Source organism: Nicotiana tabacum, chromosome 4, assembly GCF_000715075.1.
Source record: "Nicotiana tabacum cultivar K326 chromosome 4, ASM71507v2, whole genome shotgun sequence".
Classification (NCBI taxonomy): domain Eukaryota; kingdom Viridiplantae; phylum Streptophyta; class Magnoliopsida; order Solanales; family Solanaceae; genus Nicotiana; species Nicotiana tabacum.
In genome coordinates, this window is record NC_134083.1 from 125,985,469 (window position 1) to 126,006,989 (window position 21,521).

The window sequence follows — 21,521 nt, forward strand, 5'->3', positions numbered from 1 at the left end:
AGTGGTGCCTAATATGGAAGTAGAAGTTCATTTGGTAGAGGCTATCCTCCTAGGTCGATTCAGTCAGCGCTTCAAGAATCCCACGATGCTTTGGGTAGTCGTGGTTCTTATGGGTCTCATCCTGAGCAACTAGCCTACAGAGCACCATCAGCTCCTATTGGTGCACCTCCGATCCAGAGTTATTAGGGTGGTATCCAAGTCAACAGGGCCAGTTCCAGGGTCAATAGTCATAGCAGCCGAGGGCTTGTTATACTTGTAGAGATCCGAGGCACGTTTCGAGATTTTGCCCTATGTCACAGGACGACATGCCACATCAGGGTTCTCGTGCCATGGTTTCATCACCGGTTACTTCACCGCCCGCTCAGCCAGCTAGAGGCGGGGAGCAAGCTACTAGAGGTGGAGGCAGACCATTAGAGGTGGAGGCCAGCCAGCTAGAGGCCGTCCGAGAGGCAGAGGTCAGAGTGGTGGGCCCCAACGCCATTTTTATGCATTTTCGGCTAAACCTGAGGTAGAGTCATCTAACGCCGTCATCACAGGTATTGTTTCAGTTTTCCATAGAGATGCTTCAGTTCAATTTGATTCGGGCTCTACATATTCCTATGTGTCGTCCTATTTTACTTCATATATGGTTATGCCTCGTGATTCTTTGAGTGCTCCTTTATATGTATCCACACCTGTGGGAGATTCTATTATTGTAGATCGTGTTTATCGCTCGTGTGTGATTTCTATCGGGAGCCTTAAGACTAGTGTAGATCTCCTACTTCTTGATATGGTAGACTTTGATGTTATCTTGGGCATTGATTGGTTATCATCTTATCACGCTATATTGGACTGTCACGCCAAGACGGTAACCTTAGCCATGGCGGGGTTGCCTCGATTAGAGTGGAGAGAGACTCCTGGCCATTCTACTAGCATGGTTATTTCTTATGTGAAGGCTTGTCATATGGTCGAGAAGGAATGCCTATCATATTTGGCATATATTCGTGATCCTAATGCGGAGGTTCCTTCCATGGATTCAGTATCAGTTGTGCGTGAGTTATCAGAGGTGTTTCCTGTAGATTTGTCGGGGATGCCACCTGTTGACACTCAATTTTGACCATTCGTATTTTAAAATTAACTTCTGTAGGCTTCCTAGTAAAAAAAGATAAAAATATAGTTTTTTGCACATTATTTGACTTTAATGCAATTTATTGATCATTATTCTTATTTTCACAAAATATAAGAATTTTTATCATTTTATTGCAATTAGTTGAATACTACCATTTTGTGCATTAATTCTCCTATTTTTAAATATTAAGATATTCTATCATTTTATTGTCTCTTAAAAATAAAACAGTAATGACAACAACACAATTGTAGTAGTTACATTTTTAATAAATATACCAATCATATTTTTCATTAAATAATTATATTTTAATTTTATAGCACATTTTATTAACTACATGGAAGCAATAAAATTTACTTCAAAATACAGATCAAGTTCAGTCAAACTCGACGTCCTATCTGATGCGACAAGACATTCAATGTGACAAGACATCATGACATGACATGACATGACATAACATTGACATGACTAGACATTTGATGCGACATGACCTTTGATGGGAGTTTTAACTGATTGGGGTCTCGATTTTACTCGGTATTGCGCATAGTCCTTGATCTGCACATCCCAACTCACATGAAAAACAATGTGTATTTACAAAGTCAATTAGTAAAGTATTGGTGAGGATGATTGGTTTAAAGTGCATATATAATACTCCCTCCGTTCCAATTAATGTGAATCTGTTTGATTGGGCACAGAGTTTAAGAAAAAATGAAGAGTTTTGAAATTTGTGGTCCTAAACAAGTCAAAAATGGGCACAGAGTATTTGTATGGTTCTCATTAAGGGTAAAATTGTAAGTTTAAGCAAAATTATTTCCAAATTTAGAAAAGGATCATTCTTTTTGGAACGAACGAAAAAAGAAATAGGTTCACGTAAACTGGAATTGAACTGTAATGAGTTTGACTTCAATATACTCAAGTTATTATTGTTGTTAAAGACTAAATGGCAAGGTTATGTTGACTAGATGAGTTTGATTAGGAAGTAACTGAAACTACTTATTAAGCTATTCATGTGAGTGGTTGGAAAACATGCGGTTGGATGACTTAGAACACGAATTTGTTTCCTTCTAAAATATCTAACGACCAAGAGAGTCTCTAATTTTTATTAAGAAATGCAACAGTGCACTACAACAAAAGGGGAAATGGATATTCATGTTGGAAACAATCAATGACAACGAGGTGGTAATTAAAATAAAATTTTCAAGTTATGCTACTCAAAATATTAAGGTACCGCGCTGATGGTAGTGAATTTTGCGATGTTTTCAATTGAATGGAACCAATTAAGTTGATAATTGGCAAGGTCAATGTCAAGAAAATAATCCAAAGTAAAGAAAAATGATAAATATATTCCAGTAATATCAATTACATCAAGCTAAACACATAGTATATAATAGACTCCATAAGCTCGCAAGTTTATTCATTAATAGAGCAAACAAAACAAAAAAAAGCCAAGCCAAATAAGTTGATTCAATACAATTCATAAACATACGCACTTTTCAAGCCAAGACTTCTTCAAGGGTATATTTCAATAAGAGACCTTGTTCCTAAAGTGGGAGTTATTTTGTATTCATTGAAACCAGCATCAGTGAAGAGCCTCTCCCAATCCATTTTAGTTCTCTGTTTGGCAGCATAGCAAACCATCATTAACAAGTCCATATAATGCTGTGCTCGAACAAACTCATTTCTCACATTCGGATTTTCGAGCACTGTCTATGATTATCACCTTCCTTCCTTCTTCCCTACTCGGAATAGACTCTTTGCATTTCTTCAGTATCTTCACACAGTCTTCGTCGCTCCAGTTATGCAGAATTCACTGCTCAACCATGAATATTTTCGAGTAGATAAGATTTTAAAAGTCAGAAATTGTTAATTGTAAATTATCACAGAATAGGATGAGGCTCAAATAGGATATAACTCTAAAAAGAAGTAATAAAGATAATTCCTGAAAATCATTTAGCTGCATGTTTGCACTAAACTAAAATATAAAAATAGCCACAAGATTTGAATTTTCGTGGCAAACAAATTAAGTCTTTTGCCACAGTCAAACACCTTGTGGCACAATATAAAGATTGCTATATAGTTTATTTGCCGCGGCAAAGGACTAAGATTATTTGCTATGAGTATATATTTCGTAGCAAAAAAGTATTATCAATATAGCTACAACACAGAAAATATTCATAGCAATAAGTATTAGTCCTTAGCCACGGATCATATAAAGTTTGTAGCTAACTTTTAGTTACGCTATATTTTGCTCCAAAAAAAAATATTGTGGCTAAAGTCTTTAACTACTAAAATTTTTATATTTAGCTACAATGTACTTTTTAGCTACATAGGCAAAATGTTGTAGTGTTGGCTTCTGTAATGAGAAGAAATAAACGCCCAAAAAGAAAAGTATAAGTGCATTCAATTGGAAATTTATTAGTTGACCATGAGTTGTCAATAATTTGTGCAGGGCAGCATAGAATAAGGACATTTTACAAGGAACAGTACAGGAAACATTGACATATCAATATTGTCGTGGAAATGATGTTGTGTTCTATACTACCTGTAATTAAGGACGAGGAAATTTACCAAGAGATTGATCAAAGTACATATCTTGGAAATGAGTTTCGCTACATTTCACATAAATTGACGATATAATTGATTTACCTGTAGATATCCTTTAGATGATCTGATTGTTTCACAACGACGATGCATATAATTTAAAAGAGTGATGCTTAAAAATAAGAGACACACAGTAACAAAAGTTGCTACACTTGTACCTTGAGTAAGATTGCATTAGCATTAGGAATCTTCTCATACTTCCTCCGACAAACTCCACATTCCCACTTCCCTTGAAGTTTCCAATTGCCACAGTGCCAGTGCCGCCTCCAACATCCACCAACGACGTCAATCCCTCAAAAACATGTTTACACTCCGTAATAAGAACATTGGAAATCAATCTCGAGTCACTGGCCATTGCCTCATTGAAACTATCACCTACTCTTGGTTCTTGCACATAGTAATCCCATAAAGATATCTCATGTGTGTCGCACCCCTTTTTTTACCCGCAAAATAATATTGTGTGAATTAAAGAGTTTTTCCAATTAAAGTGACAAAATTGAGTATGGATTATTTTATTTACAGAGTCGCCACTTGGAATTGATTTTGTTGGTGTTCCAAGTCACCTTTTATTTGAATCCCTAATCAAAGAAAGATTTGACTCTATTATTATTGGTCTGCGAAAACAAAATCCGGGTAAGGAATTCTGTTAACCGGAAAAAAGGTGTAAGGCATTCCTCGAATCTCATGGTTCTAGCACGGTCGCTTTTATTGACTAAAATTTGGCTTGAATTATTTTTGGATAAAGTGTGTACTATTTGCCTTAAGTTACTATTGTCTAGTGCTGCTTAATAATTAATAATTTTGGCCTAGGAGCGTGCAAGCACACAAAATTCTTATTTGATTATATGTATTAAAACAAAGAACGTGTCGGTACACATGGTTTAAATACAATTAATATTGAAAAGTCAAGGAGCGGGAATGCACACATGACTACTTTATTAAAAAAAATATTGACCAAAGACCGTGTATGAACACATGGTCTACATCTCAAATGTGCCTAAAATTGCCTATCGCTTAAATTAATTAAAAAGCGCTTCTTTTTTATTTATTACTTGTTTGACTGGAAAAAAAATATTATTATTAAAAATAATTTTCACTAATGCAAGACATTAAACCCGGGTAAGCTTGTGTTAAACTTTCATGGTATTGGACCACTTATTTTATTTAACAAAAGATAACTTATTGGTTTTAAAGAAAATGTCCATCTTACTTTCTATTGTCATTGGGCCTACAAATTTTAGCTTACTTGGCCCATGTTGCTTAAGAGCCTCGATGACCAAGACAACACAAAATAACAAGTATTCTTCTAAGCCCAAATTGCTTCTTACATTGATGTCCAAACTAAAAATTATTTTTTTTCATAAAAAAAACTTATATGCTAATTATTATCTTTTATCTTCTTAACCAACTATTTCTTAAGGACTAACATAATATTTCAACTCATCTACACCAATCATGGCACTAATCAAACTACACCCATTAACAACATAAAAACCACGACTAAATATAAAAACTATAAAAAACGGTAATACTTCAATGCTAAAGAAAAGAACTATATTAAGTATAACATTATGTTGACTATAATTCAAAGCATCAAAACATTTGAAGCTAGAAGTCTTTCTTAGATAATTATACATGAACCACGAAAGTAACTCACGAAAAAGAGCCCAAACTAAACAAACATGGTTAAAAGTGAGGTTTTTATCTTTTCCTTAAACTAAGTAATCTTAACAGAATGCAATTTCAATCACATATATAAAGAAGAAAACGATAATTTAACTAATTTTTAGCAGATTTACATGCTGATAACACTAATATAACATTCATCTTGAAACAAAATCAGATCTAATATGTTCCATCAACCAAACCGGGATCAAATCCTTCTTATTATCATCAAGAATATGCAATATAAGAATTTAAAATTTACCTGGTTTGTAGAATAATAAAATATAGCAGTGCAGCAACAAAAAAACTCAGCAGCAAATACAGTAGAAATAACATCAACTCAAGTGTTAAGACAACCCAGAAAACTCAACAAAGATGCTTGAAACTGGTAGCTATCAACTTCACAAATTGCCTAAGGGATTTTTCTATTTTTCTCGAGGTTTTTGCACTCAAATAATCCTCACAAAACTCTGAAATTTCAGCTTGTTATATGTATTAAGCAGCTTATTTTTCTCAAAGATATATGTCTTTAAGCAACTCTCCAAGATGTGTCTCAGTATAAGATAGAGTGTGTAATAGAGTGTCCCCCCTTTTCAGTGAGTAAAGAGCCCTTTAAATAGGCAAATAAATCAGATTTTTTGGACAGATTTTGGTTCACCAAAAGTCTGTCCAAAAGACTGACTTTGTGTGCTAAACACTGTTCAAAAGCTGTCAAAAAGTATTGTACTTGTCACCACACAATGACTTTTGAGTTTTGCACTCCATAGTCTTTGCACAGTAAAAACAACCAAACTTGTACTATTCCTTCTTTAATTTCAGCTTTTATCAACACAAAAATTCAAATACTCAAATCTAATAAAAACAAATTCACTAAGTACTTGAAACTTCTATCATAAACTATCATGACTAAGCAAATAGCTATTTCAAAACTAATGAATAACTAATTATCAGTGATTAATAACTATGAACGACTAAGCTAACATAGATTAAACATAACTAATAATAATAATAAAAATAAAAAAATAAAAAAATAAGAAATTATGCTAGACATAAACTAAATACAATACAATTAGAAAAAATAGACAAAGGAAATGAGAATAGGGGTATACCAAACGAGGGTGTTCGGGGTGGTCGCCGTAATTTGGCCGGATTTTTAGTTGCTAGATTTTCGGGATGGAATTGACATCAATAGGTAGGTCTTGATAAGCTCTATCCGTTGATGTAGGTATTGTGGGGTGGTAGTGGCCGGAACTTCAAGGTTTTGGGCAAAAAAGTAGCGGCTAAAGTTTCCTAGATCTACAATTCAAGGCGTTTGAGGGGGGTTTTGAAGGATTTGGTTTAGAGATATGGAAATAGGAGGTTGTAGAGATTACATGGTGTGAATTTGGGGGTGTTTGGAGGTTGGCCGCCGTCGGTGGGTGATTTCCGGCGGCGGCGACGGAGAGAAGAGAGAGAAGAGAGAGAGAGAAGAGAGAAAGAGTTATGGGGGAAATGAGGGAATTTTTTAGATTTTTGAGGCTTTAAATACCTCTTGAGAGATCAAATATGGACCATTAGACCAAAGGGTGATCAATGGGTGAGATTTGATCTTGGGTCACTTAATGAAACGACGTAGTTTTGAGGCAAAACTACGTCGTTTCGGTCCCTTTCAAGGGCACCCCCTTATCTTGCACTTTTGGCCACTTTCTCTTTCAAATTTGGCCCAATTTATTTCTTAATCCTACTTATTAACCTAAATTTACACAAACAAATAAATTAATTAAGTAACTTATTCAAATGATCAATTAACTATATTAATTCATCAATTGAATAGTTAGTTAATTCCTAAAATGCACAAATAAAGAAAGAACTATTTTTTGGTATTTTTATGATAGGAAATATGCAATCAAAGACACAAAAATTGGGAAATATAATTAAAGCAACAAAACACTAATAACTTTAGGAGGTATTAAAACAGTACAAAAATTAGGTATTCACAACTGCCTTTCTTTGCTCGAGAACATGAAGAGTTTTCGTGCAAAAAAAGTGAATGCCATGGCTAATTTTGGCTCACATATCACTCCAATGAAAGCATTTTTTTTAAAAAAAAAATTGTGACTGAACCCTGCTTCCGAGGTAGCCTACATATCCTTGTTTAGAGGAATCAGGTCAGTGTAGTTCTGGGAAAATTTGGTAGCTGGGACTACCAGAAACTAGATTTAAGACTGTTGTTGCTGTTGTTGTTGCTGTTACTATTACTTGCTGCTTGCATCAAAAGAAAAAGAGAAAGAACTACATGTCTCGAAACTAAGAGTTACAAAATTCCTAATCTATGTGTCTTGTGGAGTTAAATCTTGATTCTTGACCTGCTCGCTTGTGTTGACCTTAGATTGGATCTTGATTCTCTTTGAGGAAAGGATTATGGCTCATTCTCAATTGCTTGCTTTCCGTATCAGAGTTCGAGAAAATGAAACTCGAGAAGCTAGGCTGCTGACACATTATCCAAGCTAACTCCAACTATCTTGTGACCGAAAAACTTCTTTATTCTAATGAGAAAGCTGAAACTGCAAGATTTAATCGTCACTTGTGCTATGCGGCAGGGCCTGCAAAGCCATCAAAGACGAACAAAACGAACACAATTTTTCTGCCCCAGTTTGGCACTAGGAAAATTTTGTGAGTTAGAGAAAGCTAAAGTATCTAATTTGTTGAAATGAAGACAACGGGAGTAGTATAAACTAATATATGAGGATATGCAACCACGAGGGGAAGTAACTTATGTTACCAGAGGAAATGGAATTAGAGGGTGGTACCGTGTATTACGAAAAAGGGAATGTAACCAGGGGTTGGTACCCTGTATTATCGAAAGGAAATATAACCAGGGGTTGGTACCCTATATTATCGAAATGAGTGTAACCAAGGGTTGGTACCTTGTATTACCAAAAGGAATGTAACCAGGGGTTGGCACCCTGTATTACTGAAAGGAGTGTAACCAGGGGTTGGTACCCTGTATTACTGAAAGGAGTGTAATAGAGGCTGGCACCCTGTATTACTGAAAGAAGTGTAACCAGGGGTTGGCACCCTGTATTACTAGGAAGGAATGTAACCAGGGGTTGGTACCCTGTATTACTGAAAGAAGTGTAACCAGGGGTTGGCACCATGTATTACTGAGAAGGAATGTAACCAGGGGTTGGTACCCTGTATTACCGAAAGGAGTGTAGCCAGGGGTTGGTACCCTGTATTACATAAAGGAGTGTAACCAGAGGTTGGCACCCTGTATTACTGAAAGGTGTGTAACCAGGGGTTGGTACCCTGTATTACTGAAAGGAGTGTAACCAAGGGCTGGCACCCTGTATTACTGAAAGGAGCGTAACCAGGGGTTGGTACCCTGTATTACAGAAAGGATTGTAACCAGGGGCTGGCACTCTGTATTACTGAAAGATGTGTAACCAGGGGTTGGCACCCTGTATTACTGAAAGAAGTGTAACCAGGTGTTAGCAACCTCTATTACTGGAAGGAATGTAACCAGGGGTTGGTACCCTGTGTTACTGAAAGAAGTGTAACCAGGGGTTGGCATCCTGTATTACTAAGAAGGAATGTAACCAGGGGTTGGTACCCTATATTACCGAAAGGAGTGTAGCCAGGGGTTGGTACCCTGTATTACATAAATGAGTGTAACCAGGGGTTGGCACCCTGTATTACTGAAAGGTGTGTAACCAGGGGTTGGTACCCTGTATTACTGAAAGGAGTGTAACCAGAGGCTGGCACCCTGCATTACTGAAAGAAGTGTAACCATGGGTTTGCACCCTATATTACTGAGAAGGAATGTAACCAGGGGTTGGTACCCTGTATTACCGAAAGGAGTATAGCCAGGGGTTGGTACCTTGTATTACATAAAGGAGTGTAACCAGGGGTTGGCACCCTATATGACTGAAAGGTGTGTAACCAGGAGTTGGTACCCTGTATTACTGAAAGGAGTGTAACCGGGGGTTGGCACCCTGTATTACTGAAAGGATGCTGAATCCCCTGGGCGAAAAGGTTCTACCTAGGTTAAACTGCGAAAAGCAAACCTGGGCGAAGAGTACTTCTACCCGAAAATATGAGCTGGAACCCCTAGGGGAAATGATTCTACCTGGGTTATGCTACGTATAACAGGCTGAGCAAAGAGTACTTCTACCCGGAACTATGAGCTGAATCCCCCTAGGCGAAAAGGTTCTACCTGGGTTAAGCTACGAAAAATAGCCTGAGCGAAGAGTACTTCTACCCGGAAACTATGAGTTGGATCTCTCTAGGCGAAAATGTTCTACCTGGGTTAAGCTATGAAAAACAAGCATGGGCGAAGAGTACTTATATCCGAAAATATGAGCTTGATCCCCTAGACGAAAAAGGTTCTACTTGGGTTAAGCTATTGTAAAACATCTGAGCGAAGAATACTTCTACCCGGAACTATGAGCTGGATCCCCCTAGGTGAAAAGGTTCTACCTGGGTTAAGCTACAAAAAACAGCCTGAGCGAAGAGTACTTCTACCCGGAACTATGTGCTGGATCCCCCTAGGCGAAAATGTTCTACTTGGGTTAAGCGACAAAAAACAAGCCTGGGCAAAAAGTACTTCTACGCGGAAATATAAGCTGGATCCCCTTAGGCGAAAAGGTTCTACCTAGGTTAAGCTACAAAAAGCAACCTGAGCGAATAGTACTTCTACCCGGAACTATGAGCTGGATTCCCCTAGGCAAAAAGGTTCTACATGGGTTAAGCTATGAAAAGCAAGCTTAGGCGAAGAGTACTTCTACCCGGAAATATGAGCTGGATCCCCCTAAGTGAAAAGGTTCTACCTGGGTTAAGCTACATAAAATATCCTGAGCGAAAAGTACTTCTACCCGGAACTCTGAGCTGGATCCCTCTAGGCGAAAAGGTTCTACCTGGGTTAAGCTACGTAAAACATCCTGAGCGAAGAGTACTTCTACCCGGACCTATGATCTGGATCCCCCTAAGCGAAAAAGTTCTACCTATTTTAAGCTACGTAAAAAAAGCCTGGGCGAAGAGTACTTTTACCCGAAACTATGAGCTGGATCCCCCTAGGCGAAAAATGTTCTACCTGGGTTAAGCTATGAAAAGCAAGCTTAGGCAAAGAGTACTTCTACCCAGAAATATGAGCTGGATCCCCCTAAACGAAAAGGTTCTACCTGGGTTAAGCTACATAAAACATCCTGAGCGAAAAGTACTTCTACCCGGAACTATGAGCTGGATCCCCCTAGGCGAAAAGGTTCTACCTGGGTTAAGCTACGTAAAACATCCTAAGCGAAGAGTACTTCTACCCGGACCTATGAGCTGGATCCCCCTAGGTGAAAAAGCTCTACCCTGAGTTAAGCTACGTAAAACACCCTGAGCGAAGAGTACTTCTACCCGGAATTATGAGCTGGATCCCCCTAGGCGAAAAGTTTCTACCTGGGTTAAGCTACGTAAAACAACCTGAGCGAAGAGTACTTCTACCCGGAACTATGAGTTGGATCCCCCTAGGCGAAAAGGTTATACCTGTGTTAAGCTACGTAAAACATCCTGAGCGAATAATACTTCTACCCGGAATTATGAGCTGGATCCCCCTAGGTAAAAAGGTTCTACCTGGGTTAAGCTACGTAAAACAACCTGAGCGAAGAGTACTTCTACCCGGAACTATGAGTTGGATCCCCCTAGGCGAAAAGGTTCTACCCATGTTAAGCTACGTAAAATATCCTGAGCGAAGAGTACTTCTACCTGGAACTATGAGTTGGATCCCCCTAGGCGAAAAGGTTCTACCTGTGTTAAGCTACGTAAAATATCCTGAGCGAAGAGTACTTCTACCTGAAACTATGAGTTGGATCCCCCTAGGCAAAAAAGTTCTACCTGGGTTAAGCTACGTAAAACAACCTGAGCGAAGAGTACTTCTACCCGGAACTATGAGTTGGATCCCCCTAGGCGAAAAGGTTCTACCTGTGTTAAGCTACGTAAAATATCCTGAGCGAAGAGTACTTCTACCTGGAACTATGAGTTGGATCCCCCTAGGCGAAAAGGTTCTACCTGGGTTAAGCTACGTAAAACATCATAAGCGAAGAGTACTTTTACCCGGACCTATGAGCTGGATCCCTCTAGGCGAAAAGGTTCTACCTGGGTTAAGCTACGTAAAACAAAACCAGCCTGGGCGAATAGTACTTCTACCCGGAACTATGAGCTGGATCCCCCTAGGCGAAATATTTCTACCTGGGTTAAGCTATAAAAAGCAACCTTAGTGAAGAGTACTTCTACTCGGAACTATGAGTTGGATCCCCCTAGGCGAAAAGTTTCTACCTGGGTTAAGCTACGAAAAGCAACCTGAGCGAAGAGTACTTTTACCCGGAACCACGAGCTGGATCCCCTAGGTGAAAAGGTTCTACCTGGGTTAAGCTACGAAAAACAGCCTGGACGAAGAGTACTTCTACCCGGACCTATGAGCTGAATCCCCCAAGGTAAAAATGTTCTACCTGGGTTAAGCTACCAAAATGATCTATATGAACAATAGTGATGCATGCTGAAAATAAAAGAAAATGGAGATTTTGTAGAAACTTACCTTTGGTGACATTCGTCCTTTAGGAATCGACATTCTGCACTACTTTGTTCCTACTACAAATAAAGAAAAAATGTTAGTTTTAAAAAGTGGTGGTCGATTTGTGGCCTTGATGCCTTTGGCAGCTTGGCTTTGTGCCCATCTTTCTTTTGATGATGATTTCAACCTACCACTAGATGTTTCCTGAATACCACTTGCATTTCTGGCCCCGGAGTGATGTTTCCAACTTTTACATAACGGTTGGTCGCGTGGGACTTAACTTTTTCAACTTTATTTTTTCTTTATGGAATTTCACTTTCGACTTCTTTCCTCCGAAACTTTCAATTTCTGAGAATTGGGGAACCTTTGGCTTTTCAAACTTTGCCAAAACAGTTAGCCACTTGGGACTTAACCTATTCAACTTCATTTTGCCTTATAGGCACTTTCAATTTGATTTCCTCCTTACAAGAGTTTTTGATTTCTAAGCATCAGCCGCCATAGCCAGTCGGGGTTGACTTGATGTCGTTGCCGAGTCTGGGTGCCTTTTTTGCATATTAGCTTGTATCAAACGAAAGTCCTGTAAATCAGTCTTGTTATCCCTTCTTTGCCTTAGTTTTGGAACAGAGTTAGACCAAAATGGATTCAAAGAAAAACAAACAATGGAATGGACAATGAATTTAGACAAGAGGTATCTCTTTCGAGAAAGGAAAGAATGACTTATCTGGAGTATATGCGGACTTCAATGAACATGACATGCCTTTTGGACTTGATATCTGATTTGTGTAAACCGTCCGACTCTTAGAAATTCATCACAACTTTTGCCTCAAAACCTAGAAACATTGCCTAGGATTGTCAATACCAATGGATGTGAAGATCCTCTTTTCGATCAGCAGTGCCCTTTGCGGGTTTTCACCAGCTAATCTCTCTCATTTCTCTTCTCACCATCGCCTTATAGTGCCCTTTGCGGGTTTTTACTAACAAGACTCTCTCATTTTCATTTTTTTTGCTCGTCATCGCCCTATGGTGCCCGTGAGGGTTTTCACCAATAAGACTCTCTCATTTTATTTCTCTCATTTTGGTGGCATCAAATCCAAGTGATTGTATCCTCTAATTCTTGAACATTTTCGTTGATTGATCGGAAGGACTTGAAAATGATTTGGGTAAAATGGATTTGGATTGAATTACAACGTTGGAACCTCTCAGGCGAAACCATCGCCGAACCATTATAACACCTGCCCCAGTTTTAACTTTTGGGGGAATGTAGATTTTTATTTTGGTGTGACTGAACCCCAGAGAGAGGCTGCCTACGTATCCTTTTGGAATCAAGTCGAACGTAGTTCGATTAACATGAACTTGTTTGATTTTTTTTTTTAAAAAAATTCATTTTTTTTCATTTTTTATTTGTTCCAAAGAGGGTAATCAAAGAAAAGTAACCGGCTCAAAAGGGTTTGCAAAGGGTTGATAGTGTTTGGGTAGCGAGAATGAAAGCTTTCGTCATCCCAATCAAAGAACATTAAAGATACGTAAAAGGGTCAAACATAATACCTTTTGACTGTGTCTGTATAGACAGTTGTCTCGGAGACATTTCCTTCGAACTTTCTAGGCCGCACTTTCTTGTTGTAGGCACGGGCCATTCTTTGTTGGTACAACTGCCCGTGGCAAACTGCGGCCATACGTTTTTCATCAATCATAGTCAATTGTTCCAAACCGGTTCTTGACCCAATCTTTATCCTCAATCTCGGCTTCGACAATGATCCAAAGAGAGGGAATTTCAACTTCTTCCGATTTCATTTGGATCTTGGCTTAGGCCTAGTGTTCCACTTCTTTGCTTATTTTCTCACAAGCCTTATCTTCAACACATTCTGCTTCTTGATTCATTATTTTGAGGTTTGACGGTGTTTTAGGATATGGGCATGAAGTCCGCAAGCATGTCATGTTATTAAAATCTGCATTAACATAACTGAAAAGAGAATAAGAAAGGTGACAAGATTAAGAAAAGAGACATTCCTAGACAATGAAATATTAATTTCATTTAATTGATTTTTTTTTGAATTTGATTTTTTTTTTGAATTTTAAAGATAGAAAGGTTTACATCGGAAAGTAAGACAATAAAGTAAAACATCCGGATTACACCCTGAAATAATCCGGACACAGAAAAGATAGCAAAACTGGCTACCGAGACTCCCGTCTGATGGGGGACTTTTAGGCTTGGCGACAGTTTTTTTCCTGTCTCGGCAATGGCTGTAATGGCCTTCAGTGCTAGATCAAATTCCTCATCTTCGCAGATTATTCTGACTACTGGCCCATTGGTGTGAGTATGCAGAGAATTGTTCATCATATTAGGAGCTTTTTCATCCCTAGTGGCACTACTGTCTTAACCTCGATAAGGTCTTTCATTTCTCTCTTAAGAATCCAACAGTCTTCCATATCATGTCACACTGCTCTAGAGTGGTATTCACATCTAGCATTAGTCCGGTGCGAGGGGGACTCGGGGTTTGGCCAGTTCGGGGCTATTGGCTGCAGTAGACCTAGCCCGATTAGCTTTTGAAACAAACTTGAAAATGATTCACCAATAGGGGTGAACAGATTTCTTCTGAGGGGCTCTCTTGGGCGAGGATTGTATTGGGGAACATTTGGTTGGGGATTATATGAAGTTTGGTAGGGACGGACATTTCTGGGATATGGAGCTCTGTTTTGTGTATAATGCTCTAGCCGCGTATAAGGTTGCATGTTCATCACCGCATAGGGAGGCAATGCCACGACATAAGCATCATCTTGATGAGGATAATAGTGTTGTGGGACCGTAGGAAGCATATATGATTGGTTGAATGACCTGCGGGCTCCCCTCGAGCTCGAAGCCATCATGGCTCCCTCTTCCCTCCTTCTTCTGTGAACCATTTTGAACGGTCTGTGATGTGGCCTTAAAGGCAGCATGACTCAAGATTCGACCCGTTTTTAAACCATTTTCGACCATCTCCCCAATTTTGATAGCCTCGGTGAACGGATTACCCATAATGGACATCATATTCTGAAAGTAGTATGCCTTTTGGGCCTGTAGGAAGACCATAACCATTTCTGCTTCGTCTATTGGAGGCTTTACCCTGGCGGCTTGCTCGCGCCATTTGACGGCATATTTACGAAAACTTTCCGTTATTTTCTTTGTCAAACTGGACACAGTGTTCTATTTTTGGATTTTCACTCTTGCTTTCTTTTTTTGTTTTTTTTTCTCTCTTTGTTTTCTTTGTTATTTTTGTCACTCTTTTCTTTCTTTTTTTTTTTTTCACTCAGTTTATTTGATGTAAATGATCGAATCCGATGGGGATTGCCTACGTATCATGACGCCGCATGAATCAGATCTTGCGTAGTTCGGGCAAATCGAGAATAAAGTAAAATAAACTAATTCTTTTTTTAATCATATACAAATAATCCCACAAAAGCTGCTAACAAGGAAAAATATTAGTTTTTTTTTGTTTTTTTGGAATTTCTTTTTTTTGGTCGAAAGAAAACTTCTAAAGATAGATTTGTTTTTATTTTTCTTTTCTTTCTTTTTTTGGAATCTTCGAAAGAAATACTTTTTTTTAAAAGAAAGAAAATATTTTGAATTTTTTTTTGTAAATTTAAAAAGACAAAAAATATTTTTTTGGATTTTTTTTTTTGAATTTTGGGAGAAAGACCTTTTTTATGTTTGGAATTTTGGATTTGACGTCTCAAAGAAAGACTTCTAAAAAAGGAATTAAAGAAAAATATTTTTTTTGGATTTTTGAAACTTGGGCCCGGAACGGATGAGGTTTGCCTACGTATCTCACATCTGGTGAGAATCAGACCCGCATAGTTCGGTCAAAACCGACTTTTTTTTGTTTTTATGAAAATTAATCTTTAAAAACCATATGCACTAGACCACATCAATTTTTCTCTGTCCATTCAACTGATTTATACTGAAGTCGGTCGACATGCAAGCCTCCCAAATAATGCAACAAGTAGCACATAACATGACATAATGGTCTCAACAAGGTACTTATCCTAAAACAGAACTCGGCCCCTGCATCGAGCGATGCTAAGTCAAATGCATATGATGCAAATAAAGCGTAGCCTACTAGGGATATTCATTGCTTGTGGCTTGTTCTTCTAAGTTTGTAAATTCTAAAGGAGATTGTATCTAGACCTGGCTTACCCGGGCGGACAACCCGAGCCGAGGAGCGTCACCAGTAGTAGAACAACACTGGCTAGCTAACGGCTCTCCCGCCTAAACACGTGTGACTAAATCCTTCACCAGAAGCTGGTAGGCTAACTGGCTTTATCTCAAGACAGAAATTTTGTGATGCTGGTAGGCAAACACAACATAACTAATTATCAGAAGACTCAGAGGGATGCGAGAGAAGATACAATTTATATGTACAGTTCAACAATATCAAAACGGTAAAAGCTCGACAAGTAACACATTAGGCCCAAATAAATCACAATATATACAAAAATTAATAAAGCCAAATAAAGTCAATGTACAAGCTCGAATTCTTGAAGTTCCCAGCAGAGTCGCCAGAGCTGTCACACCCATTTTCTACCCGCAAAATAATATTGTGTGGATTAAAGGGTTTTTCCAATTAAAGTGACAAAATTGAGTAGGGATTATTTTATTTACAGAGTCGCCACTTGGAATTGATTTTGTTGGTGTTCCAAGTCACCTTTTATTTGAATCCCTAATCAAAGGAAGATTTGACTCTATTATTATTGGTCTGCGAAAATAAAATCCGGGTAAAGAATTCTGTTAACCGGGGAGAAGGTGTAAGGCATTCCCCGAATCCCGTGGTTCTAGCACGGTCGCTTTTATTGACTAAAATTTGGCTTGAATTATTTTTGGATAAAGTGTGTATTATTTGCCTTAAGTTACTATTGTCTAGTGCTGCTTAATAATTAATAATTTTGGCCTAGGAGCGTGCAAGCACACAAAGTCCTTATTTGATTATATGTATTAAAACAAAGAACGTGTCGGTACACATGGTTTAAATACAATTAATATTGAAAAGTCAAGGAGCGGGAATGCACACATGACTACTTTATTAAAAACAAAATCGACCAAGGACCGTGTATGAACACATGGTCTACATCTCAAACGTGCCTAAAATTGCCTATCGCTTAAATTAATTAAAAAGCGCTTCTTTTTTATTTATTACTTGTTCGACTGGGAAAAAAAATATTATTATTAAAATTAATTTTTACTAATGCAAGACATTAAACTCGAGTAAGCTTATGCTAAACTTTCATGGTAGTGGGCCACTTATTTTATTTAACAAAAGATAATTTATTGGTTTTAAAGAAAATGCCCATCTTACTTTCTATTGTCATTGGGCCTACAAATTTTAACTTACTTGGCCCATGTTGCTTAAGAGCCTCGATGACCAAGACAACACAAAATAACAAGTATTCTTCTAAGCCCAAATTGCATCTTACATTGATGTCCAAACTAAAAATTATTATTTTTTTCATAAAAGAAACTTACATGCTAATTATTATCTTTTATTTTCTTAACCAACTATTTTTTAAGGACTAACATAATATTTCTACTCATCTACACCAATCATGGCACTAATCAAACTACACTCATTAACAACATAAAAACCACGACTAAATATAATAATTACAAAAAACGGTAATATTTCAATGCTAAAGAGCAGAACTATATTAAGTATAACATTATGTTGACTATAATTCAAATCATCAAAACATTTGAAGCTAGAAGTCTTTCTTAGATAATTATTCATGAACCACGAAAGTAACTCACGGAAAAGAGCCCAAACTAAACAAACATGGTTAAAAGTGGGGTCTTTATCTTTTCCTTAAACTAAGTAATCTTAACAGAATGCAATTTCAATCACATATATAAAGAAGAAAACGATAATTTAACTAATTTTTAACAGATTTACATGATGATAACACTAATATAACATTCATCTTGAAACAAAATCAGATCTAATATGTTCCATCAACCAAACCGGGATCAAATCCTTCTTATTATCATCAAGAATCTGCAATATAAGAATTTGAAAGTTACCTGGTTTGTGGAATAATAAAATACAGCAGTGCAACAACAAAAAAACTCAGCAGCAAATACAGTAGAAACAGCAGCAACTCAAGTGTTAAGACAACCTAGGAAACTCAACAAAGATGCTTGAAACTGATAGCTATCAACTTCACAAATTGCCTAAGAGATTTTTCTATTTTTCTCGAGGTTTTTGCACTCAAATAATCCTCACAAAACTCTGAAATTTCCGCTTGTTATATGTATTAAGCTACTCATTTTTCTCAAAGATATATGTCTTTAAGCAACTCTCCAAGATGTGTCTCAGTATAAGATAGAGTGTGTAATAGAGTGTCCTCCCTTTTCAGTGAGTAAAGAGCCCTTTAAATAGGCAAATAAATCAAATTTTTTGGACAGATTTTGGTTCACCAAAAGTCTGTCCAAAAGACTGACTTTGTGTGCTAAACACTGTTCAAAAGCTGTCAAAAAGTATTGTACTTGTCACCACACAATGACTTTTGAGTTTTGCACTCCAAAGTCTTTGCACAGTAAAAATAACCAAGCTTGTACTATTCCTTCTTTAATTTCAGCTTTTATCAACACAAAAATTTAAATACTCAAATTCAATAAAAATAAATTCACTAAACACTTGAAACTTCTATCATAAACTATCATGACTAAGCAAATAGCTATTTCAAAACTAATGAATAACTAATTATCAGTGATTAATAACTATGAATGACTAAGCTAACATAGATTAAACACAACTAATAATAAAAATATAAATAATAATAATAATAATAAATAAATAAAAAAATCAGAAATTATGCTAGACATAAACTAAATACAATACAATTAGAAAAAATAGACAAAGGAAATGAGAATAGGGGTATACCAAACGAGAGTCTTCGGGGTGGTAGTCGAAATTTGGCCGGATTTTTAGTTGCCGGATTTTCGGGATGGAATTGACATCGATAGGTAGGTCTTGATGAGCTCTATCCGTTGATGTAGGTATTGTGGGGTGGTAGTGGCCGGAACTTCAAGATTTTGGGCAAAAAAGTGGCTGCTAAAGTTTCCTAGATCTACAATTGAAGGCGTTTGAGGAGGTTTTGAAGGATTTGGTTTGGAGATATGGAAAGAGGAGGTTGTAGAGATTATATGGTGTGAATTTGGGGGTGTTTGGAGGTTGGACGCCGCCGGTGGGTGATTTTCGGTGGCGGCGGCGGAGAGAAGAGAGAAAGAGTTATGGGAGACATGAGGGAATTTTTCAGATTTTTGAGGCTTTAAATACCTCTTGAGAGATCAAATATGGACCATTAGATCAAGGGGTGATCAATGAGTGAGATTTGATCTTGGGTCACTTAATGAAACGACGTAGTTTTGAGGCAAAACTACGTCGTTTCGGACCCTTTCAAGGGCACTCCCTTATCTTGCACTTTTAGCCACTTTTTCTTTTAAATTTGGCCCAATTTCTTTCTTAATCCTACTTATTAACCTAAATTTACACAAATAAATAAATTAATTAAGTAACTTATTCAAATGATCAATTAACTATATTAATTCACCAATTGAATAGTTAGTTAATTCCTAAAATGCACAAATAAAGAAAGAATCATTTTTTGGTATTTTTATGATAGGAAATATGCAATCAAATATACAAAAATTGAGAAATATAATTAAAGTAACAAAACACTAATGATTTTAGGAGGTGTTAAAACAGTACAAAAATTAAGTATTCACAATTAGCAGTATGAAAAGGAGTGGAGGAACCATCTTGGAACCAATCACTTAAAGAAGACCATGCTTTTAAAAGAACTGGATCATGAATGATCAGAAAGTATGACCTCATAATCAAGGGGTCATCTTTCACAAGAAGTTGACTAGCTGGGGTAAGAGAGTAATGTTCTTTTTCATGTTGGTTTAGGAAAGCAGAATGAACTAAAAACCGCATTAAAATTGGCAAGAAGGAAACCTTGGAATGGTCGATGAGAGAAAGTTCAGCAGTGAGGTCAGAAAGAGACATGGGCTTACCATGTTTGTAGAGGACATCTGGGATGCCTAGCTGAACTACACATTTTGCTGCTGAAGAGCTTATGAAGTTGAACATATGATTCCAGGTTTGAGTCAGTGGATCCATTTTCATTCATTGACATTTTTAAGAGAAACTTGATTAGATTTGTCATCTAAAGCCACTAATGGTACGTATTTATAAGATTAATTTAACTTATACACACTGATGATATAAGGGTTCTATTACACTATCAATATAATTTAATTGATTACAATGTTGCTTATCATACTTTTAATTTATAAAATTACGTTAGTGATAGGTTCTATGCATCCCTGTTATGTTTTGATAAACTAACAAACTTAATGCTAAAAATCAGATAAGAAACTTGTTACACATCCTCAAGTACTTAAGATCAACAAGTCTCAAAGTCGGGGATATAGTTCAATTCTTCAGAGTCAGAGAAACAACAGAAGGAACAGATGAACATTAGTTCCCTTGGTGACCGTACCAATCAACTCCCCAACAACTGTAAAGTTGCTGCCTGTACACACAACAGTGAAAAACAGTGCAACAGTCAATTTCATTGGGAATGCTCCTGTACCAAACATGTTTGCATCATTCAAGTGATGTCACCAATGTTATATTAACATTAAGCCAAAGACAAAACATCACTTGAACATATTCGAAGAATCAATCTAGCCTTCTCTCAAGTCTGTGCATCTATCCAGTAATCGATTCTCAAGTACTTCAAGAATAAAGAACTACATAACAAGGACCAGTTCCCTGCATCGAGTTATCACATGTCCTTAGTTATATTGTACCTTTGTGAAATCTTCTTATTTATAATTCCTACTTAGCTAGGTTAGAGGCAAGTGTGTAGGAAACTTTTGTTTAATCATAAACTCTGTGTTTGTGTCTTAGCTAGGTTTAGTCGAGTTGTAAGTCTTTGTAATAGAGTTATTACAAAGTGGCTTGTAATAGAGTTGTTACAAGTTAGTAAGGGATTAAGGAGTTAATTCCTAGGTTACAAGAGGTTGTAATCTAAAGTTTGCTCAGTAGTGAAGTTGAAATCCTACAAGGGTAGGTCGTGATTTTCAATCCCGTAAGCTGGGAATTTTTCACGTAAAATTCTACTGTGTCGTTTACTTACTGATGTGTGCGTGTGTTCTGTGGGAACAGATAAAGAACCAGGTTCTCTATACAGTTTGGTGTACTCTTAGTTTCTATCACTCTTTAAGAGACGTGATTGTACAAATATTTGTAAACCTTAAAATTTGTGTAGTTTTTGATATGGTATAATATCATTTAGATCGCTTTACTAGAACAATTATTGTTTTCTTTGAAATGCAGTTACCTCTAATTCGTGATACACCTAGAGAAGGCATCCATCTCCTGCACATATAGTTCAAGTGGTCTTCTTCTATTTGATTTTGATCAAATGATTAGTTTCATGGACAATTTTGGCAAAGTTTCCAGCAAAAGATCTTGGGCTAAGATCTGTAGGCCATCCAGAACAAGTCTTAAATTATATGAAAGCCATTTTACCACATTTCTAGATTAAGATTTAATAATTCCAACCATTTTAAGTACGGAG

General features: G+C 37.1%; 1 protein-coding gene and 1 long non-coding RNA gene across 2 annotated transcripts; both read right to left on the reverse strand.

Moving 5' to 3' along the window:
* Nucleotides 1-2,614: 2,614 nt before the first annotated feature.
* LOC107806639 (myricetin 7/4'-O-methyltransferase 2-like) lies at nt 2,615-4,061 on the reverse strand. Its single transcript, XM_075251032.1, has 3 exons — nt 3,865-4,061; nt 3,752-3,818; nt 2,615-2,719 (listed from the first exon to the last, which is right to left on the reverse strand). The coding sequence occupies exons 1-3, from the start codon at nt 4,059-4,061 to the stop codon at nt 2,615-2,617; spliced, it is 369 nt and encodes a 122-aa protein (XP_075107133.1).
* A 13,492-nt stretch (nt 4,062-17,553) lies between these two features.
* Nucleotides 17,554-20,285, reverse strand: LOC107772953 (uncharacterized). The gene is made up of 2 exons (XR_001645191.2): nt 19,948-20,285; nt 17,554-17,923 (listed from the first exon to the last, which is right to left on the reverse strand). It is a non-coding gene; the product is annotated as an uncharacterized LOC107772953 (long non-coding RNA).
* Nucleotides 20,286-21,521: the final 1,236 nt, after the last annotated feature.